At 40.7% G+C, this 20,377-nt stretch overlaps 1 protein-coding gene across 2 annotated transcripts in view; it reads left to right on the forward strand.

The window, feature by feature from the left end:
• Positions 1-20,377, forward strand: part of GPC6 (glypican 6) — a 3,590,060-nt gene that overhangs the window by 776,177 nt on the left and 2,793,506 nt on the right. For both annotated transcript variants that reach the window (XM_086934794.1, XM_086934795.1), the window contains exon 2: positions 1,898-2,056. In XM_086934794.1, the coding sequence (XP_086790920.1) occupies positions 1,898-2,056 (159 nt within the window). The remainder of the gene's footprint in view (positions 1-1,897; positions 2,057-20,377) is intronic.

The raw sequence follows: 20,377 nt of genomic DNA on the forward strand, positions 1-20,377 counted from the left end.
GAGTGGATCATTCGCCCTTACATCTCAGGGGCTGGCCTTAGCAATACAAACTAATCTACACAATTTCATTTGCCACAACACACAAATGGTGTTATTTTCCCAGGTTTAACGTTGAAGCTCGTGTAACAAAAAGTAATGCAAAGCATTGGTCTGATTTAGTTACCATTATCAAAGGATGTGGGTGCAGTGGAAATTGTACAGCGGCTTGCGAGTGCCCATACAATCCTTAGGAAATGACCTCAAGGGACAGCATTATGCACTGAGCATACAATTGCTGTTTGTGCCACGGAGTGCCTTCAAACAGGCGCACCGGTGCAAGGAGGGACAGTGGGTCCTGTGACGATAAATGCATTGCTTCCAGATCAGCAGTGATCTCACACTACCCTTAGGGAAGCGCATTAGTGACAGATGGAACACCTGCTTGAAGAAGCCACTCTGCCTTTCACTGTGAAAGTGGCACCAGCCTGCATTTCATAGAAACAAGGATCCTCCTACAGCGGGTGCAAACTGCACCAACCTGCAGGGGTATGTCTCAGGGGTCTATGGGACCCTCTGAGTTGGGCCCCACCAGTGAGGCATCCTCATGGGGTGCACTGACGGTTTAACACCTTCGCTGCGGCGGCAATTCCGCCCCAGCGCTAGGGGGGAGGGGAGGCAGAGCGGCGCTCGCATGCTCATGACGGAGCCGCTCCGTCACGAGCCGCGGTTGAGCTGTGCTCATGACGGAGCGGTAACGTCATGGCCTCGCCAGCGCAATGGAACGTCCAGCGCAGCGCGGAATTCGCGCCGTGCAGGCGCGCCGTGTGGGCCATGACGGAACCGCTCCGTCGTGAGCACAGCTCAACCGAGGCTCACGACGGAGCGGCACCGTCATGAGCATTGAAAAGGTTAATACCTCTTTGTGATGCACAGTCAGTGTACCTTCTGACGGCCTCTTTGCCTCTGTACCCATGCAAATAATATGGCGCAGGTGCATAGGCAAAGTGTTTTCCTTACTTGCGTGGACCACATCCCCCATGCAAATGAGGGAATGCCCTCTTGTGATAGTACCAATGCTAAATGTGCACCAAGGATATCCGTATTACAGAATGTCAGCTCAAGCACCTGCTTCTCCTTCCATAAGACATCAGAACCCTAATAAAGTTGACATTTATTTTATTGACTGATTCCAATACATTTAATGGAAAGTTAGCAATATATAATTTGTAGGAATATGGAGTAGCTGTTTTTGTTTCTAGAGTGGGAAATGACATGGAAACAGTTTGTGACTGACCTCCAACGTACAGGTATTCCTAACATTTTCTGTGTCCATCTCGTCAATCTCTCTCTCTTGTTCATCACTAGACAAAAACATGTTATGGAAAAATATGACATTAAAGCAGATGTTTGGTGTCGTAATTTGGGCCAATTCATAAAACTGTTTATGATTACAACAAATAGTATTACAGGAGTACTCTTTTAAATACTTTACATGCCTTTGTGAATCGACTTTCAAATATCCAACCTCCTATTAGTATAAGTGGAAAGAGGTCATAGTCCTTTCTATTGCTACTAATTGTTATTTACTATTCCAATTTTTTCACATTTTAGATGTTTTGGGGCCAGTTCTCTATGGTATATATGAGTTCATAACACCGTACTAGAGGAGTGCTACTTTAAGTACTTAAAAATGCCTTCGCAAACAGATCTGTATGTGTTTAAATATCTACAGAACCGTATTTTGTTAACAAAGATCTCAGAGTGGTGCCTGGAGAAGTTTTTGTGCACTTAAGTGTCTATAAATCTCTATATACAGGGCCATGGATTATTTTAAGATGATTTTGCACTATAAATTTGGTAAACAAGAAAATAGAAAGGTTCTAAACCATAATAATGTTTTCTTTATTTATGGTTACAGGAGAACATTTACGTATCTGTCCCCAGGAATATACCTGCTGCACCACGGAAATGGAGGACAAGCTGAGCCAGCAGAGCAAGATCGAGTTTGAAAAAATGGTGGAAGAAACCAGTCATTTTGTGCGCACCACTTTTGTATCCAGACACAAGAAGTTTGATGGTATGTGAAAAAACTCCTTAAACAGCCCAACACTTTTTACTGAAGAGCCTATATTTTAAATGGAGCCCATTTTCCTTGCCTTAGTAGAATCTGGCATTGATAAGTTGATTGTCATTTCTTAATAGTTGAACTTTGCAATGTTTCAGTTGCTAGATAATTTCAGTGTGATGTCCATTGCTTAAGAAACTGCAATTTGTAGGATAAGTCAGTTTTACTAGCTTTTCATTCATTTATGTATGTTAAGTGCTTTGTCAGAAAGAACCGAGCCACGGCCATGCTGTTGATTTTGACCTTTATTCTGAGTTGCACTATGGTGCAGGCATGGTATAATTGCATATAGTTTTACAACTACCATGTGAATATGTGCCCCGGTACTGTGTGATTACAAGTTAAACCCTATTGGATGGGAAATTACCCTATATGACAGTTTTTTTTCTACAAATGTGAAGACACTTAAAAATGCCAGCCCTGTGGGGTCTAAAGCATAGATTTACCGCTTGCTGGGATGTGAGGTGTGGAGTGAGGTGGGGTGGAAAATAGGGAAGAGGAACAAGGATTGGCTAGTGCGGCAGTCAAAGTCTGATGTGATTTTACCATGTGGAAGATCTGGGTGTGGAAAAGCTGACCCATTTGGAATTAGACGGAGCAGAATTCCAGTAGGTAATTCCACTCCATCTGACTTCTAATGAGGGCCTACGTAGAATTCGACAGATGACGTGCAATCGTAAATACCATTTCAAGAGTGTTCCTAATTAAATGTGCAAAAGTGTTCTTGTGGATCACTATAAGTGTCTTTTCCTAAACATTTGTATAAGATCTAGACTAGTTTGATGCTTCAGTTGAAAAGCAAAACACTCATGTCTTACCAGGCAATGCTACAAATACAGTGTAAAACTGCATTATTTTATATTATTTGCCTTTTATCATCTGGGCCACATTTAAATCTTTTCAAGAAACGGGTTCCATGATATGCATTGGTTGTACTGCATAGTTGGGTATGAATGAATTAGAAAAAAAATAATATCTCACCATTTAACATCGGCTATTGGAAGGAATCAAGGTGCAGTCTGTTTATTAATCAATGGCTTTTTAGCACACAATGTTTGTTCACATGCCATGTTGGCGCATTTGACCAGTTCCCTTGTTACATTGAAAGTTTGCACACAATCTGAAGCAAGCATGTTTTATTTATGATTTTGCAAAAGGATTGATTAGGAAGTGTAACATCCAACCTTACCTGCATATGTTCTGAACAGATACAATAGATTTCTCCTGACCAGATTTAGATTTGGGATTTTCCATCATTGAACCTTGTACCTGAACATTAACGACTGGTCAAGAGTATTAACCCAAAGCCCTTGTGATGGCATATCACAATAAAGCACGATACACGATGTCTTATTTTGTAAGTTGTATTCTATTGAAAGGTCAAGATGGTAAAAGCCGTTACTTAAACAGGGAGGTTGGAGGCAATGTCACCCTGCTTTTATCTATTTGCAGATGTTGGATAGTTTCTATTCTATTGGTTCAATGGTGGGATTTCTAAATAGTGTAATAAGGACCAGAAAAGCTATCAACCAGTGAATTTGGGCAAGAGCCCATTTGAAAACTTTTAAGGGAGAATTTTATGTCTATAACCTCTTTTAAGGAATTTGTCAGTATAATTGATTGTGTTGTCATATATAGTTGTTTTTAATGTGATCTTGACGATGAACTCATTTTCTTCATGTATGCTTTTATTATTTTACTACTTGAAATCGAATAAAGCTCGTTTTGATTTAATTTGATTTGAATAGGACGTGTATTTTAAAAGGTTCATTAAAGATATATTCATATAGTCAGCATAGCATTTACCTATGTTTCATAAACTAATGCAATTATGTGATTGAACATGTAATCGGTGTGTGCTTGGGTGCGTGACAGGCTTTCTATTAATTAAAATCAATGATAAAAAATAAAGCAAGCAGCTATATGAGATGGTTCCATTTAAAAAGTCAAAAACGGGGGGAGGCAGAGGGTAATGCTAGGTCCACCCTCCTGATGCAATAGTAGGCCTACAAAATCTGAGATGTCGGATAAGGAACCTAGCAGAAAAAGGAATGGATTTTCGCTCAATATGAGTTGAAAATCTATTAGAAAGGAAAAATGTCCTTTCTTGAGTCCCTTCACTCACCAAGATTTCCCCACGGTGACATGCTTCATCATAGGGTCCATCTCAATCCGCTGCGGATTGAGGCGTGCTATGACTAGCATGGTTACGTAGGTGCACTGTGTAGTGAGGAGCTATGTGTAGTGCAGTGGTGCTGTGGAGTGGAGTGAGTTAAAAGTACATAACTATTGGGCAAAATAACTTTATTCTGGCTCCTAGTTGGTATATTAAAAATGAGGTGGGTTTCTAGGGGCCTATCTATAATGAGTTAGGGGTCCAAGTGAACGTCAACATGTTTCGAGCTTCCCCAATGCTCTTCTTCAGGACATACACAGGGTCCAGCCCTGTGTGTACCACTCTGATGGTGACCTAAAAGTGAGGTAAAGTTAAATACAAAAACGCTGCAAAAATAAGCAAACGTTAATAATACATACAACACGTATTAGTCAAATTGTATCTGAAAAAAAGAAAAAAGAACATTGTTATCAATACCAGCTCCCCCAGATTGGGGTAGGTGAGTTTAAACTGCACTCCCATGTTGCTCCTCATAGGTGTGTGCCTAAATGCTGCTTTCTCGTGTCTCGCCATGCTGAGCTACTAAGAAAAACACACTGCTTGCTAATAATGCCAGAACCTAGCTGAAATACAACGCGCTACTATTCCATTGCGTAGTATATATTAAAATATATTTAAAACTAGTGCACCTCCTGTCTGTGCTGTGGGCATAACAAACAATACACCAAATCACGTAGAACACAGAAAAACATACTTTATAAAAGGCAATGCTGTGCCTCATGATCTTAGAGGGGTTGAGAGGGTTCCCACTCGAACTCCGAAAAACAGAGGACAAAAGCGTGGTCAAATGCCTTTTACCGAAGGAGCTCTGTTTGGGGGAGAAAAACCGGTAGCACTGTGGGAAGTACCTCAGTCCGCCCGGATTTCGATCGTAACCTGCAAAAGAAGGTGACTTACTTGATAGATTCTCCTCTCGGCCAGTGTACCTGTCTGTGTCCCTCGAGACCGTATCTTGGCGAGTCTCACTCGAGTGCTGGTATTTGTAGGAAGTGTTTCCGCTCAGTCATGCAGGGAAGACTAGAGCGGGAACCTTCACAAGATGGCTGCCGTTTTTGACACAAAATATCCAAAACTTAAAAAAGACCAGAAAACCTTCTCACATGAAAAAGTCTACCCATACACGAGGAAGGACTATGTACCATCAGGAAGAAACCCGGGTTACAACACCGATAGTGATGGATCAGACACAGGCTCAGACCACTCAGATACTGGTTACAACCACAATAATAGGAACAGGACCAGACGACCGCGCGGAGGACGGTTCAGAAACCAAGGGAGACAAAACTTCGGATGGCCCCCCTACCAAGGACCACCTCCATATGGTGGACCACAACCCTTTTTCTATGGTCCACCACCATTCTATCAACATGCATACCAACAGCAACCACACACTTACTTGGACCAAGTACAACCACATGAGCCACAGACCCAGTCTTTTTTAGGATGGGGCAAGGGGCCCCAAAGAGGAAAAACCAGAGGAAGTCAACAAGTGCAATCGGCACAACCCCTGGAGACCTCGAAGAGCCACACCAGGAGCATGGGACCACGAAATCTCCCATCAACCAGCAACCAACCAGTCTAGTAGTGAACCTATCAGACACTATTCTGACTCACACACAGAAAATCAGTCCTGGAAAAGGGACTTGGTTTTGTACCCACGCCTAATATGGACAAATTCAGACTCTGCATTCGAAAAATAAAATTGCAGGTCTTTTTCAAGACACACCACCAAACACAACCCAGGAAAGTGACACTGACCTTCATAATAAATCCAATTTCACACCACCACCGGCCAGTCCCCCAGTGGAATTACTAGCTTTCGAAAAAGCAGCCCTTAAGGATGTGGCAGAAATAGACCAGAGAACCTTAAGAGTTTTCATAATACAAGCAAAAAGGAACAGGAGGCCATACAAATACTGGCATATGAGAAAATATTAACCATAAAACCGGCAGACAAAGGCAGTGCCATAGTACTACAAAACAAGACAGCATATCAGGAGGTTTGCCTACAACTACTGGCTGATGAAAGAAATTACATCAAGATTAAGGAAGACCACACAGAATGTTTATACATTAAAATTGCCTACCTGGTGGAAGAATCCATAGCTAACAACTGGATAACAAAGAAAGAAGATGATTTTTTGGACAATACCAACCCTACCATCCCATATTTTTATACCATCCCAAAAATCCACAATTCATTGGACAACCCACCAGGGAGACCAATAGTGTCGGGGATCGGTTCTATACTAGAACCCCTCTATAAATTTGCCGAAGCATTTCTACGGCCCCTTATACAAGGTACTAGTACGTTCCTAATGGTCACCAAAGCAGTCCTGTGCCTTCTCCAAGACTTACAATTCGATCCGACAACCATCATCCTAATAGGCTTAGACATGGAAAGCCTTTACATAAGTTTACAGCACATAGAGACATTGGAGATTCTGGAGGAAATACTATTTGAAAATCAGTGGTGTTACCACACACCCAGACATGTAGTCCTTGAATGCTGCCAGCTGACTTTGACTGAGAATTACTTCAAGTCACAAAATACACTGTTCCGCCAACAGCACGGTACCAGTATGTGGAGCACTTTCGCGCCGAGTGTAGCAGGACTCTATGTCCATCACCTAGAGAAACAAGCAGTACTGCACAACTCGAACCCACACATCAAACACCTCCAACTAAGGTAATGTTACATTGACAATGTACTTTTGATCTGGGAAGGCAATGAGTCAGAAGCCACATATTTCATCAACTGGCTGAACCTCCAAGACCCTTTCCTAAAATTTACTTCCACAATAAGTAGGTCTCAACTGGTTTTTCTGGACCTAGACATCAAGGCCAACAATGGCACCTTGACAACAACCACCCATTTTAAATCAACAGCCAGGAACTGCCTCGTAATCTACGACAGCTTTCAGCCAAGGCAATTGAAGACACTCTACCTTTCGGACAATTCCTGTGACTGAGACGAAATTTTACTGAAAGGAACGACTACAACACTCAAGCTAAAGACCTATTGAAAAAACTGATAGCAAGATGTTATTCAAAACATCTAGTATCAAAAGCTAGAAAAAGTGCCTCTAATAACTACAGAGAAGCGCTCCTTGAACCCAGACAACAACTGCATAAGAGAAAAGACCTATTTGCATAACTGCTTTCAACATCGCATCAGACAAGGTGACTAAAATAGTCAAGAAACATTGGCGAACACTAAACAGTGGCAATCTAGACATACCTAGGCCTATGCTTAGCCACAGAAAAGGAAAAAAACTGAGAAATGATTTTGTCCACACACTCCCTAAAGGTACCGCCAAAACAAATGGGCTTCAAAGGACTTTACAAGCCTTACCAAATGCACACTACCCGTGCAGCAATTGCAGTGTATGCCACTTAACCACAGTCACCAAAAAAGTAGAGTTCAATAACCAAATTACCTGGGAACTACGCAATTTCACCAATTGCAGCACTACATGTGTTGTATACCTGATTACCTGTGCCTACAACCTCTACTATGTAGGGATGACTACCAGAAAAGTCAGCACCCGAATAGTAGAACATCGCAGTAACATCAGGTCCAAGAGGGCCACAACTAAAATGACGTCACACTTCATTGAAAAACAACATACACCAAATGAAATGAGGTGGGTGGCCTTGGAACACATTAAAAATAATGATAATTTAGAACACAGACTCCTTGAAAAAGAACCACGCTGGGTGTTTAAGTTATGCTCTGACAGCCAAGGTCTAAATGATAACATCCCGTGGGGCCAATTTACTAAATGATACCAGTGATGGCTCAAATATTCCAAGGTTCAACTGAATTCCAGACATACTGATAACACACCTAAGGAGATATACTGGAATATGGTTACCATGAAACGCTTTATGTCCTTAACTAGGCTTTCCTTAACAAGAGATTTTTTGGAGACCAAACATGTTACCATTTATGAAAGGTACTGGGATTTTGTTACGGTTTTCAGTGATAGGAAATGATACCACCAATTAAGGGTGGGTACTCTCCCAGTTAACTCATTTACTGATAAATGGTGCTCAAAGATTAGCACAAAATGTCCATTTTGCCCGACCCAGATTGAATCTATATCGCATATTTTATTCATCTGCCCAGTGTATAAAAAAACGAGGCACAAGTGGTTGAAACCCATCTGCATGTCTAAGGGCATTAATACTGGTAATTAAACACTTAGGATCCTAAAAATGTATAGTACAGAATCAATTGTAATTGCGGTTGCCAAATTTTTACACTGGATGTGGGCAACTCGTGCTCATAAGTTGAGCCTGAGTTAAACTGTCTTTTTTATTGTTATTAACTGGTCTTTCAAATTTTTTACTTAGCCACTATCAGCCTGTGGTATCCACTGTAATTTGGCTTGGGATCTTATTGAAGTCTTTTATTATGTTTTAGATTTATTTATGTATAATATTTGTATATAGGGATGGAATAACTTGTGGATTTACCTTTCTATTGTGTCAGCTTTTTACTACTATGGAAATGGAATGCTTAATATTTTAAATGTAAATGTCTTTCATGATTTATGTGAATCGAAATAAAGACTTATGGAATCGATAACACACGCTGTGTCAATTATACCCCAGAAAAGTACACAAAGCACACAAGCTATGGCACTTTATTTAATCCTTCATTTTCATACCCATACTGGAGGAGAATCACTGCAGGAATGATTAGGAAGCGAAATCCCAAGTCTAAATAAATGCCAGGAATGTGGTGTAATAAAGACTGGTTTTCTAACTCCACATCATGGTAGGAACACTAATATATGATCCAATTTTTTAGTTTACCAACCACATAGCTATGTAACATGATCACTCTACAGCCGGCAATCACAGGTAGTTACACCACCAATGGGGGACATTATATCTATTCCTCAATATTGCCGCCATTTTAAAACCAATGAGGTAACCAGCAAAACCATAGGGAGGCTTTAACCTTAGCCTTTAACAACATCAAGCCTCGTTCACTTTTTAAGCGAGCACAGTCCCACAGTGTTTCCTTACGAATGCCAGTTAACGCACATCAGGCACGAGTCATGATTGACACTACCAAGAGGGCCACTACATTAGCCAAAAACGGGGGCCATCTTGTGAAGGTTCCCGCTTTAGTCTTCCCTGCATGACTGAGCGAAAACACTTCCTACAAATACCAGCACCCGAGTGAGACTCGCCAAGATGCTGTCTTGATGGACACAGACAGGTACACTGGCCGAGAGGAGAATCAAATAAGTAAGTCACCTTCTTTTCCAAGTTATGATCGAAATCCGGGTGGACTGAGCTACTTCCCATTGTGCTACCGGTTTTTCTCCCCCAATCGGAGCTCCTTCGGTAAAAGGCACTTGACCACGCTTTTGTCCTCCATTTTTCAGAGTTCGAGTCTGAATCCTCTCAATCCCTCTAAGACCTGAGGCACAGCATTGCCTTTTATAAAGTATGTTTTTCTGTGTTATATGTTGTTTGGCGTATTGTTTGTTATGTCCACGGCACAGTCACAAGGTGCACTCGTTTTTAATTTATTTTAATATATACTACGCACTGGAATAGCAGCACTTTGTATTTCAGCTAGGTTCTTGCATTATTAGCAAGCAGTGTGTTTTTCTTAGTAGCTCAGCATGGCGAGACACGAGAAAGCAGCATTTAGGCACACACCTATGAGGAGCAACATGGGAGTGCGGTTTAAACTCATCTACCCCAATCTGGGGGGCTGTTATTAATAACAATGTTCTTATTTCTTTTTTTCAGATACCACGTGACTAATACGTGTCTTATGTACTATTAACGCTAGCTTATTTTTGCAGCGTTTTTGTATTTTACTTTACCTCACTTTTAGGTCACCATCGGAGAAGAGCATTGGGGAAGCTCGAAACATGTTGACGTTCACTAGGACCCCTAACTCATCATAGATAGGCCCCTAGAAACTCACCCCATTTTTAATATACCAACTAGGAGACAGAAGAAAGTTATTTCGCCCACTATTAAGGTACTTTTAATTCACTCCACAACACCTCTGCACCACACATAGCTCCTCAATATACAGTGCTCTTATTTATTGTCGCAAGTCGTAGCATGGCTCAATCCGCAGTGGATTGAGATGGCCCCTATTATGAAGAATGTCACCGTGGGGAAACCCTGGTGAGTGAGGGGACTCCAGAAAGGAATTTTTCCTTTCTAATAGATTTTCAACTCAGATTGAGCGAAAATCCATTCCTTTTTCTGCTAGGTTCCTTATCCGATGTCTCGGATTTTGTATGTCCTCCATTTAAAAAGTGTAATATTTTAAGGGTAAAGACATGGTCAGCTACTCAAACGGCACAATTTGATTCAGAAAATTCATCAAATCAGCTAATTTTTAAACGTATGGCTGGCATACATATATGAAAATTCATGAAAGTACACATTTTCTTTTTTTATGTGCAAACAGCTAATGGTCTCTATCAAGAAACAAAATTGATGCTTTGTAAATTCATTTACAAGAACACATGCAGGGCTTCACAAATGTTTTTCCATGTGTTGGTACATGATTTCGTGTTTGGAACCTTAGCCTGAAGTAACTATATGACTGGAAAACACATCCGAAACCATAGAATTTTAAAAGGCGAATATTGCATATGATTTGGTTATGTATTCTATTCCAGGTCTGTTTATCATCAGAGCTCTTTCCCTCATAAGTGTTTCTTAAGGTACAGCTATAGATTATAATGTGATGGATTATTGGCATATAACAACAGGATGAGCGTTTAATATCTTTGACATAGATGCTCCAAACACTGTCTTCTGGCAAATGCTGCTTGCTGTTTTTTGTGTTACTTTAAAGATTTGTTGTTCACTAAAATGAGATCAATTATATACAAGCACAATGATGGTTTTGGACTAGGAGCCAGTGTAAATGGCATGACCACGCTGTTGAGTGCTCTCTTACTAGAGATTAAAGTAAAATAGATTAAACCGGAGTTTCCACCCAAATAAATATATTGAGATCCTCTGTAGTACCATATGCAGCATTACAACAAGAAGTCCTCCTCCTCGTGAAACCCTGAGGAATTTGCTCCGAGAAAATTTTTCGGAATTATGAAATAACGTTGCAGACTTTTCAAGACTTTGCTTCACTACAAAGTTGCGCCAAGTGACACAAAGTGACAACAAGCGATCCAAAGACTTGATAAAGTATAAACTTTTTTGCCATGTAGAGTTGCTTATAAAATAGCACAAATAGGCCCTTATTCACGGGGATGTGGTGTAGGGCAGTGCAGCAAGCCACATTGCTGTGCGGCCCTGTGCCAATGTGAAGGGCAGGAATACACCATATTTATCCAAAATGGTGCATTCCTGTCCTTTCCCCCTGTGCTTGTGCAGCTTCTGCAGCCTAGTGCTAACGCAGGCACCCTTGCACCATGGTGTAGGGGTGCCTGCGTTGTCTGAAGGACTGTTTTTGTGCAGGAAGGGGCACCTTCCTTCACTAAAACAATTTTGAGTGGCGTTTTCCTCTTTCCATGTGAGCTGCAGAATGAAGCACCATTGAAAAGAGGAATTATTCCGGAGAAATTAGGTTATTTCTCCTTGTTACGCATCACCTTGGTAGGCATAAGGTTTTGGAGCATCCCCAGGTTTTGTCGATCTGGGTAAGTGTCAAAATCCATGGCTTTTTGTGGGAACACCCACCATAACTCCCATGGAATGCCTCCAGAGCGCAGAATAAGGCAACGCTGCAATAAGCACTGCCTTGCCTAACTACATATCCATGAGGCCTTTCAGAGCCACACAGAGTAGCTTTGTATCGCCTTTTAGATATGAATTCAAGGTTTGCACAGCTAGAGCACCACAAACAGTGATGCTCAGGTGCTACAAGGAGCTCATAAATATCTTCCATAGTGCTTTGCACTAATTAGCAGTGGGGCGACATTCCATGGGTGGTACTTGTAAGCTCCAACATTACTCTTAGAAATGAGGTTTCTGGTTGGCTAGGGTATACTCCTAAGCCAGGCAGAACTCACCACTCTAGTCAGGGTAAGGGTGTTGCACACCAAAACTAACCCTTGCTCACCCCCTTGGTAGCTTGGCAGTGCAGTCAGGCTTATCCCAGATGCAAAGTGTAAAGCGTTTGTGCAACACACACACCACTGACACACTAAACACATCACAAAAGAGACTTCACACAGGATTATATAAAAATATCTCTTAAAATGTTTAAACAACTTAGACCACAATCACATAAATCACTTTGCCAACCAGCAAATTGTCATAAAAGCACCGTTAGTGCAATAAAGTAAATACTTACAGATTGCACATGTTATAAAAAATACCATTATATATAATAGGCAGATCCTAAAATGATACTCCTTATCCTGTCATTACAAGGCCTAAAACTAAATACATCGTGACAGCAGGGCATACAATACAAGTGGGGTTAGAGTAAGCCCACATAAATCACCAGCTAACATCACACATGTGCAGCCTGTTGTAAATAAAGTATGATCATATACATATGAAGCATGTGATGAGTAAAACACATACTCACCAAATATTTCAAGATAACATCCAGTATCACCCTAAATGTTTAGAGCACAGCACTTCGGCTCACACATTGACACCAGAGGAGTTTCTGTGCTCCACTTTTGGTTTATGCCTCAAGGCTCACATCCAGCAGCAGGGCAGGAATTGCTGCGGCATCCTTCACAGGACGGTGATGGGAGGAGGAAGCCCTTCTCTCAGGTACAATGCAGATACCAACAGGATTTCACCTTGCCTTCCGCTTATCGTTTAGGATGCTCGCAGGCCACACAGGCACAGTGCAGGGGATATTGGAACTGGCTGCTTCAGTTGGGACAAAAAAAGGTTCACTCCACATGCTGGTCAGAAAGCGCTCACTTCCACACGTGCTTTCAGTATCCCATAGCCAGTGCTCACCAAACATGCTGGTCAGGCGAGCTTCCAAAGCATGCAAGCTTTAAGAAAAACACTTGCCACAAGCTTACTTGGTCAAAAGGTGAAGAACAGCCAAGTCCACACACAACAAGGGGCAGTACTCCTCACACAGCTCTCCCAGCTCTCTTTCGAAGCAGGTTTCCTTTTCAACCCATCAAGGATCTTTTGAAGTTTTTAATTTCCTTGAGTCTTCCAACAGGAGGCAAGCACACACAAACCCCTGGAGATCTTCTCAAGCAGCATCCACAGCAGGGCAAAATGAGTCAGTCCTTTTCCTCTGCAAACAGATAAAAGAGGCAACTACAGGCCAACCCAGCCCTCAAACAGAGAAGACAGCGCTCCTCACACAGCTCTTCTTCTTTGTAGGATCCTCTTGCTTCCAGAAGTGATCTAAAATCCTTGGGTTTTAAGTCCAATATTTATACACCATTTTCTCATTGTAGTCTTTGTTTCAGAGTCCCTGTGCTCAGTACAAACCAGTTATGTCCTCCCTGGTCCAGCTTGACCGCAGGGATGAAGTCAGCATTGTACCAGAGGAGACTACAGCCTTTTCAGGTGCTATTGAAAACTCCTCCCACCACTCTAAATGCAGAAAGCTCAATTCAGCTTAGCTATGAGTCGCGCAGGAAAGGCAGGACACACCTCATTCCACTTCATGACTGTCTCCAGTAAATGCACATCCCCAGCTCCTGTCACTTCAAAACCTGACAGTGAGTACACAAACAGGCAGAGGCACACAGCATGGTAAAGCAAATCAATGCCCACTGCCTAAAAACGGCAGTTTTAAACACACAATGTAAAAACCACCTTCACTAAAAGTTGTGTTATTGAATTCTGAGTTCAGAAAGCCTAAACTCAATTTCTCTATTTTGTCCCAATGGAAAGTTAAACTTGTAAGAAGTGACAAAGCAGCTCCCATGTTTACCTATGGGACAGACAGCCTTTCAATAGTGAAAAACGAAATGCACAGTATTTTACTATCAGGACATGTAACACACACCAGTACATGTCCTTCCTTTCACATATATTGCACCCTTCCCATGGGGGTACTTTGGTCCTACCTTAGGGCTTTCTTACATATAAGAAGGTGAAGGTTAGGGCCTGGAAAGTGGGCGCACTTGTCAGGTCAACAGGGCAGTTTAAAACTGGGCATGCAGATCCTGCAGTGGCAGGTATGAGACATATTTACAGGGCTACTCATGTGGGTAGAACAACCAGCACTGCACTCCTACTAGTGCACTTTACTAGGGACTTACCAGTAAATCAAATTTGCCAATCATGGATAACCAATCATAATCACAATTTACACAGAGAGTACATGCACTTTAGCACTGATCAGCAGTGGTAAAGTGACCAGAGTCCTATGGCCAACAAAACCAGGGCCAGAACAATAGGAGGCAAAAGGCAAACAGTTTGGGGATAAACTTGCAAAAAGGGCAGGTCTAACAATTACCATCAATGGTTTTTGATGCAAACTTGTCAGATATTGCATTACATCAACAAATAATGCCTCCTTGAGACAGGCACTAAGTAGGAGAAATGCATTTATATCTTCTAACATTTTACACTCTGCACGTGTGTTGCACTGTGCAGCATACATTCAAATAAGGAAATGTGTTAAATTTAACATAGTTATAGATTTTTGCCCTGGAAGGATACTCTACCAATGCAAATGCCATGCTACATGGCACATTTATGCTTGGCAATAGGCACCCTTTTAAAGGATTAGTTATGGGGAAGTCAGCAGCTTCAGACCATAGTTAGTAAATATGGCATACGCAGAATGCAGCATGCCAACTTTGGTTGCTGTGATGCGTTGCACCATATTTTTTAAATCTGCCCCAAATCCATGCAGTAACCCCAAATTCTGCATATTATTCTCCTTTTCTTGGGTGACCTACACATGGATAACTCAATTATAAAAACAATTGATATGCTATTACTGAGTCTCATAATGGAAAGCTTAATATCTGTCAAAACATTGTCAAAACATGGGGGAATGAGTGTAGGTGAGCAATGTACCACAGTATGAGGCAGCAATGAATGTGATTCATGATGTCTGATGTGGATGAAGTCCATCCATTCTCAGTACTAATGGGATGAATGTAAGAGAGATAAAGTGAGAATTTCATTAGTTATCACCTGTAGCCAGAGACAGAGCTGTAGGATTCAGCTTCCACTTGAGCTTGAGAGTGAGGCTTCCCTTACTTAGAAGAGTGCTTTGCTGAAGCAGTTTTGAATTCCATATTGGAAATCCTAGTGAGTAAGCAGGGTGCCTGATTTAATGAGTATGATTTTTGAAATGCAGGGCATCATCTGGAAACAAACCTTCCAAGGGCTGAGCTAATGGGAGCCGACATTATTTCTATATTCTCATTTAGGCTTCTAGAAGGAATTTACCCAATGAGGAATATGATAGGTGCCAGGGCCTGGGGATTAGGATGAAAGTGAAGTGAAGAAGTGGCTGGTTGTGCTGGACACTCATTTCAGCTTTTTAAAATTGGTTGCATGGTAGAAATCAATCTTCAATTATGGCACGTACTTCAGGGTTTTATTTTAGTGCCATTATGTGTAAGTCAATGAAGTAGACGTCGATGTCAGTTCTATTTAGAGTAGCAACTAGATGCTATTCTAGGAGCATCAACAACAAAGCCACACACATTCTCCATAAGCTGAACCGCTACTGCTAATACATTTCTGTGCATTCAAGGTAGTATATTCCAAGGGAAATGGGCCAGGTTAATAAGTGGCTAGACATAAGCATGAAGATTAATTTTAGAATCATGGTTAGGAAGAGTTTTAAAAAATGGCTGCTGTGAGTTTGGCCTCTAGGCCGGTAGGATTATATGGAGACATTTACAGGAAATGAGTCACCACTGCAGACTTCATGTCACGATATACGGTCCTAGTTGCCTACAAGTTGTTAGTGATTTTCAGCAATTTTGGGGCTACAAATGGGACGAGGGCTGTGACAAGCTATTTGAGTAGGACAAGAGGGAGTAGAGAAAACCATCTGCATTAGTTGAGATGCACAATGTTGCTGAAAATGTGTGAAAGAGGGTTGACAGATGATGATAGTCTTGGAAGAAACTAATCAGGAGGAAGACAAGTGTGCCCTATCAATTTAACAGCACGTTTATTTAACCTTTTTACATACATATTTGAACTTGTCCAGGTGTGAGGCTTTCATTTGAAAACAGGAGGGATAAATACATTCTCTGAGCCTTTTGAAAGGGTCTTTATTTGTGTTTCACACTTTTTGACATGTTTTTTTTCACAATGGATACCATTTGCACATTCTCAAAATATCTGAGGACTACAATAGAGTGATATTGGGAAACTTAATATGATAATTATAAAAAAGTAGTCAGGAGAAGGTAATACCAAATGTCTGATTACCCAGACATGGTAAGCAGAATTAAAATATAGATCTATAATATACCTCCGAAATAGGTGGCTGATAGGACATGTGGATGGAAACTGGAGACTTCCATGTCACTCAAAGATCTCTGGACTGCCGGACGACCTGCGCTGAAGACCAAAGTACATTTATTGTATGAAACCATCAATGCAATGGTATCTGCCAAAACATTACAATACTATATGTTGAGGTAAGGCAGTCACAGCCAAACTATTCAAGCAAATCAAAACCAATGTACATGTCCCCAGTTAGCAGTCAGGGTTCAGATGTGCAGCAATAGGTACCCAACACTCAGGTGTTTGGAGACACACTGTTCATCACCACTTGTAGCAATCTCTCTTTCATCATTTCCGTAGTGTCTCTACGTGATTAGAGGCAGTAACCATCAAGCCACTCTAACTTCACCTAAGTATTTCAATAGCACCATCTTTAAATGATTCTCTTGCTGCTGGACCAACAGATACCCACTTATCCACAGGAACTAATCTAGGTCAGAATTTATCTCAGTAAACTGTGACATTCCCCAAAGATCTGGTCTGTCAGCTACCAATGTCATGCCATTGAATGAAAACACCAAACATACCCCTAGTTGGCACAACACCACAATTCACTTGCACTCACATGACACAGAGCTCTACTTAAAGCTGAACAATCTTTGTTGCAGATGAGAACAAACACGTTCAAGTACCTCAATTCTGTACTATGATTAGCATTCAATGTTGTAACACTTAAATTGCTTAGCAAAGTTACTTGAATTTCACATCAACCTCAATCAAGTCCCATATCACAAACAAAACAGAAAGCCTAGATCCATCTCACATTGCCACACAAATTTTAAAGATACCTCCCAGACTATGACTTCAGAACTGCCATTCAGACCCAGAGACTGTGACACCTAGACAGTGGCAATACTCTGCTTACTGGCATGTCCAACATCCATCTCACGCATATTTCTAAAAGCAAAATGATGTATCAGTGGGCTGAGAAAGTATCATCTGATCACTCCCTCATTCCAGAAACCTTATTGACTTTCACAACAAACTAAAATCATCTATCTTCAAGACGCACTGTATGATATTCAAGGCCCTCACTACCAACACTCAACAAAAACAATTGGTTCTGTCAGGATGAATACAATTGCTTAGCATACTGTTTGTAAATGCAGAGAGCAATTACTTTTTCACAGAACATAGAGCAATGATTCAAGAGAATGGAAAATTAATTCAAAAAAGGAAAAACACACACGAAATAAGACTCAATAATGTATTATGAATCAGTATCAAATACTAATGGCTGTCACAACTACACATTCATTGCGTCAGGAAACAACAAGTGACTGTGCTGAAATAGAGTGACATATAGTGATTACGTGATATAAACAGTGCGCTATATACAAGACAAGTACATGTGGAATAAAAACGCAGGAGGAAAACAATTTTTTAAGAAGAGTTTTGTCCTGTTTCTTTTGCACATGTGCTGCAAGATTCAATATTAAATTACATTGTGTTCATGAGGGCTGTGTGGACATATATGGCATGTCTATGTTTCGACCCTGAGAGTAGCGCAAATATGAGGTGCGTCAGAACTGGTCTTCTTCAGGACTATGGAGGGAGTGGATAGCCTATGAAATTAATTTAGAAAAGATGTTTTAAAAGTGTGTGTTTTTAAACAGATGTTAATTTTAACTGTTTAATACCTAGGGGAGAGCTTACCAATTACACAGAAGTCTCAGTAGATGAAACTGCAAGTAACAAAGTCCTCTGTTAAAATACAGACAAGGATTGTGAGAATTGACTAACCAAAAGCAGCTGGTGTACTTTCTTACCAAATTGAGTTAATTAAATTGTAGCAGTCAATGATTCTTTGCAATGCATCAAGATTGACACGAAAGGTCTCCACCAGCCGGTTGGAACCTAAGAAAGAAAATGGGCACATTTTTAGAAAAAAAGAACCTTGTGGATCAGCATAAGGCATATTGTAAAAGAAAGATAACAAGAAGTAATGCATACCTCATTTATATATTCCAGACCTTCACCAGCCGGTTGTGGTCTCTGTACAAAGCCTATTGATTTAGGCTGCTGTAAAGATTTTTTTTATGACTAAATAACCTATTGAGAACCATAGATAGCAAGTCTTAGCACCACCAAGTGACAGGTTATTTAGTCATCTCATTTTTCCACATGAATGCATACTCATGTTAAAAAACTAATTGAAGATACTGATAGGCAACAAATTGGAGCAGAAAATGTATCTCTGTAAGACATTTTGGTGCACATGCATCAAGTAGGCTTTTGCGAGTCCTTATTTGAGATTATTAAGGAATCGCAACTAAGGAATCGCAAAAGCCTAAGCATGTAGGAATCGCTATACAAATAGCGATTCCGAGACATTCCTTAATTGTGAGTCGCAATTAAGGAATGGCTTCCCATTCATTCCTATGGGCTTACAGCCCCATAGGAGTGAATGAGAAATTGCATGTGCAATTTGCAAGTACAAATAGGTACTCGCAAATTGCGCATGCAATTTCAAGGGTGCAAGGGTGTCAAAAGGACACCCTATTGCACCCCTGAAATTGTGATGTGCACCTCATGTTGCGCACACACATGCCCCAAGTGCGTGTGTGTGTAACCTGAAATTTTGAAAAATGCACTTTAGTGCATTTTTCAAGGTTTCCGCCAAATACCATCAGGTTGAAATAATTGGTATTTAGCGGTCCATAATAGTGAAATCGCTATTTTAAATGCATTCTTGCCTTGCATTTAAGGCATCACAATTTGCGATTTCTTAAATGTAATCGCAAATTGCGATTTTTGCATTTGGGATGAAGCATCCCAAATGCAAAATTACGGTCGCAAAGGGGCAGAATTGCAGAATCTGCCCCTTTGCGACCACAATTTCAAATGATTCATGTGCTCCTTTGTGCATTAAGCAGTTTCCTGAAGATGAAAAGCATGCAAAATCATGTAACATGAAATGAAATTCTAGAATTCTGCCCATTTTCACTAGCATAGATTTCATGCAGGCCTAAATATACCATGGCTCAATTATAAAAAAAAAATCAAGTTATAATTCTGGATAAGAGTACATATTTGTGTTCATAATAAAAAGAAGATCAAATTATCATTCTGGATATATCAAATATATGTATTTTATTTTTCACTGCTGAATATTTGGAAATAAATCTCGAAAAATATGATGAGAAGGGAGAAAATACTAAGCTGTAAGTGTGATGATAGGCTCAGTTTTAGGAGAAAGGTAGATAAAAACAGTGAAGGATTTTTTTCAATTCAGTACATCAATATAACCTTGAGAGTGCAAGATTAACAAACGGACGATGGATGTCCATTTCTAGAAACGAATGAACACACACATAAGTTCTTAAACAAAAATTTCAGAGGCCTTCCATTTTTGACAGAATTTTAATTTTTGATTGATGGGATTGTCAAACCACCCTTTGATTGATTGCAAACATTCCTAACTTAGTTTACTAGACAGTAGATATAAGCAGCTATCATGAGAATTGCCTTCTTGTCGATCCAAAACCATGGCACACATTTTGGAAACTGGGTATGAGAACCCCTGTGGAGCTTATCAAGATATATAAAGCTAAGAGTATCTCCACAGCATGGCATGGAGTAGGGATATGGGGCCTTGCTATTTCCCTCCCGTCACAAATAGTAGAAAATATGTTCCTGGGATACATCTGGTCCATCCTATC

This window comes from Lissotriton vulgaris, chromosome 8 (assembly GCF_964263255.1).
Source record: "Lissotriton vulgaris chromosome 8, aLisVul1.2, whole genome shotgun sequence".
NCBI lineage: Eukaryota > Metazoa > Chordata > Amphibia > Caudata > Salamandridae > Lissotriton > Lissotriton vulgaris.